This window comes from Mastomys coucha, unplaced genomic scaffold, assembly GCF_008632895.1.
Source record: "Mastomys coucha isolate ucsf_1 unplaced genomic scaffold, UCSF_Mcou_1 pScaffold1, whole genome shotgun sequence".
NCBI lineage: Eukaryota > Metazoa > Chordata > Mammalia > Rodentia > Muridae > Mastomys > Mastomys coucha.
In genome coordinates this window covers 68,848,762-68,849,355 of record NW_022196891.1, presented here as the reverse complement: position 1 = coordinate 68,849,355, position 594 = coordinate 68,848,762, and the positions used below count along the sequence as shown (strand labels likewise).

The 594-nt window shown below is 43.1% G+C and overlaps 1 protein-coding gene across 1 annotated transcript in view; it reads left to right on the top strand.

Annotated features, from left to right (window-relative positions):
- Ly9 (lymphocyte antigen 9) overlaps positions 1–594 on the top strand; it is a 12,686-nt gene that overhangs the window by 11,072 nt on the left and 1,020 nt on the right. The window contains exon 3 of the mRNA XM_031379076.1: positions 519–594. This exon is cut by the window's right edge and continues 259 nt beyond it. Coding sequence (XP_031234936.1) covers positions 519–594 — 76 coding nt within the window. The remainder of the gene's footprint in view (positions 1–518) is intronic.

Sequence of the window (594 nt, the reverse complement as noted above, 5' to 3'; positions counted from 1 at the left end):
TAATGCCCACCTCAATTCTGCCACTTTCAAGGTCTTCCTTGTTCTAACGAGAAGCATGTACTCCCACCTCAGCACTTTCCTTACACCATCCACATGACACCTATCAGAAACCACCTTATATTAATAAGTAATAAGTATGCATGTATATGATTCCTCTTCGCCAGCTAGACAGTGAACTCCAGGACCAGATCTAATTTATTGCTATGTTTCCCCAGAATACCTGCCTGTGTCCTTGGCCAGGTTTATCCAGTGGGTTAGTTCTGTTTACTTAAGGTTGCTGGGAAGACCATAACACATTATATGCAGTGAACATGTACGTGTCAGATGAATAAATTATTTGGTGTTTGAAAAGGAAGAAGGAAGCACATAGAGGAACTCCTAATGGAAAACAGATGAAAATTCCCCCAGCCTTGCAATCTGATCTAGGATAGAAGTCGGAGCAAGTTGGGTCTTTGTAGCAGATCAAGAAAGATGTGGGAGTTGACACACTTTTGTTAACCCTGCACAATGTGTTCTAGAAGCCCCAGCTGGCCACGTACGGTTTTCTGTGCTCTCCCAACGGTATGAGAAACTAGACATGCCTGCTAAGACTAC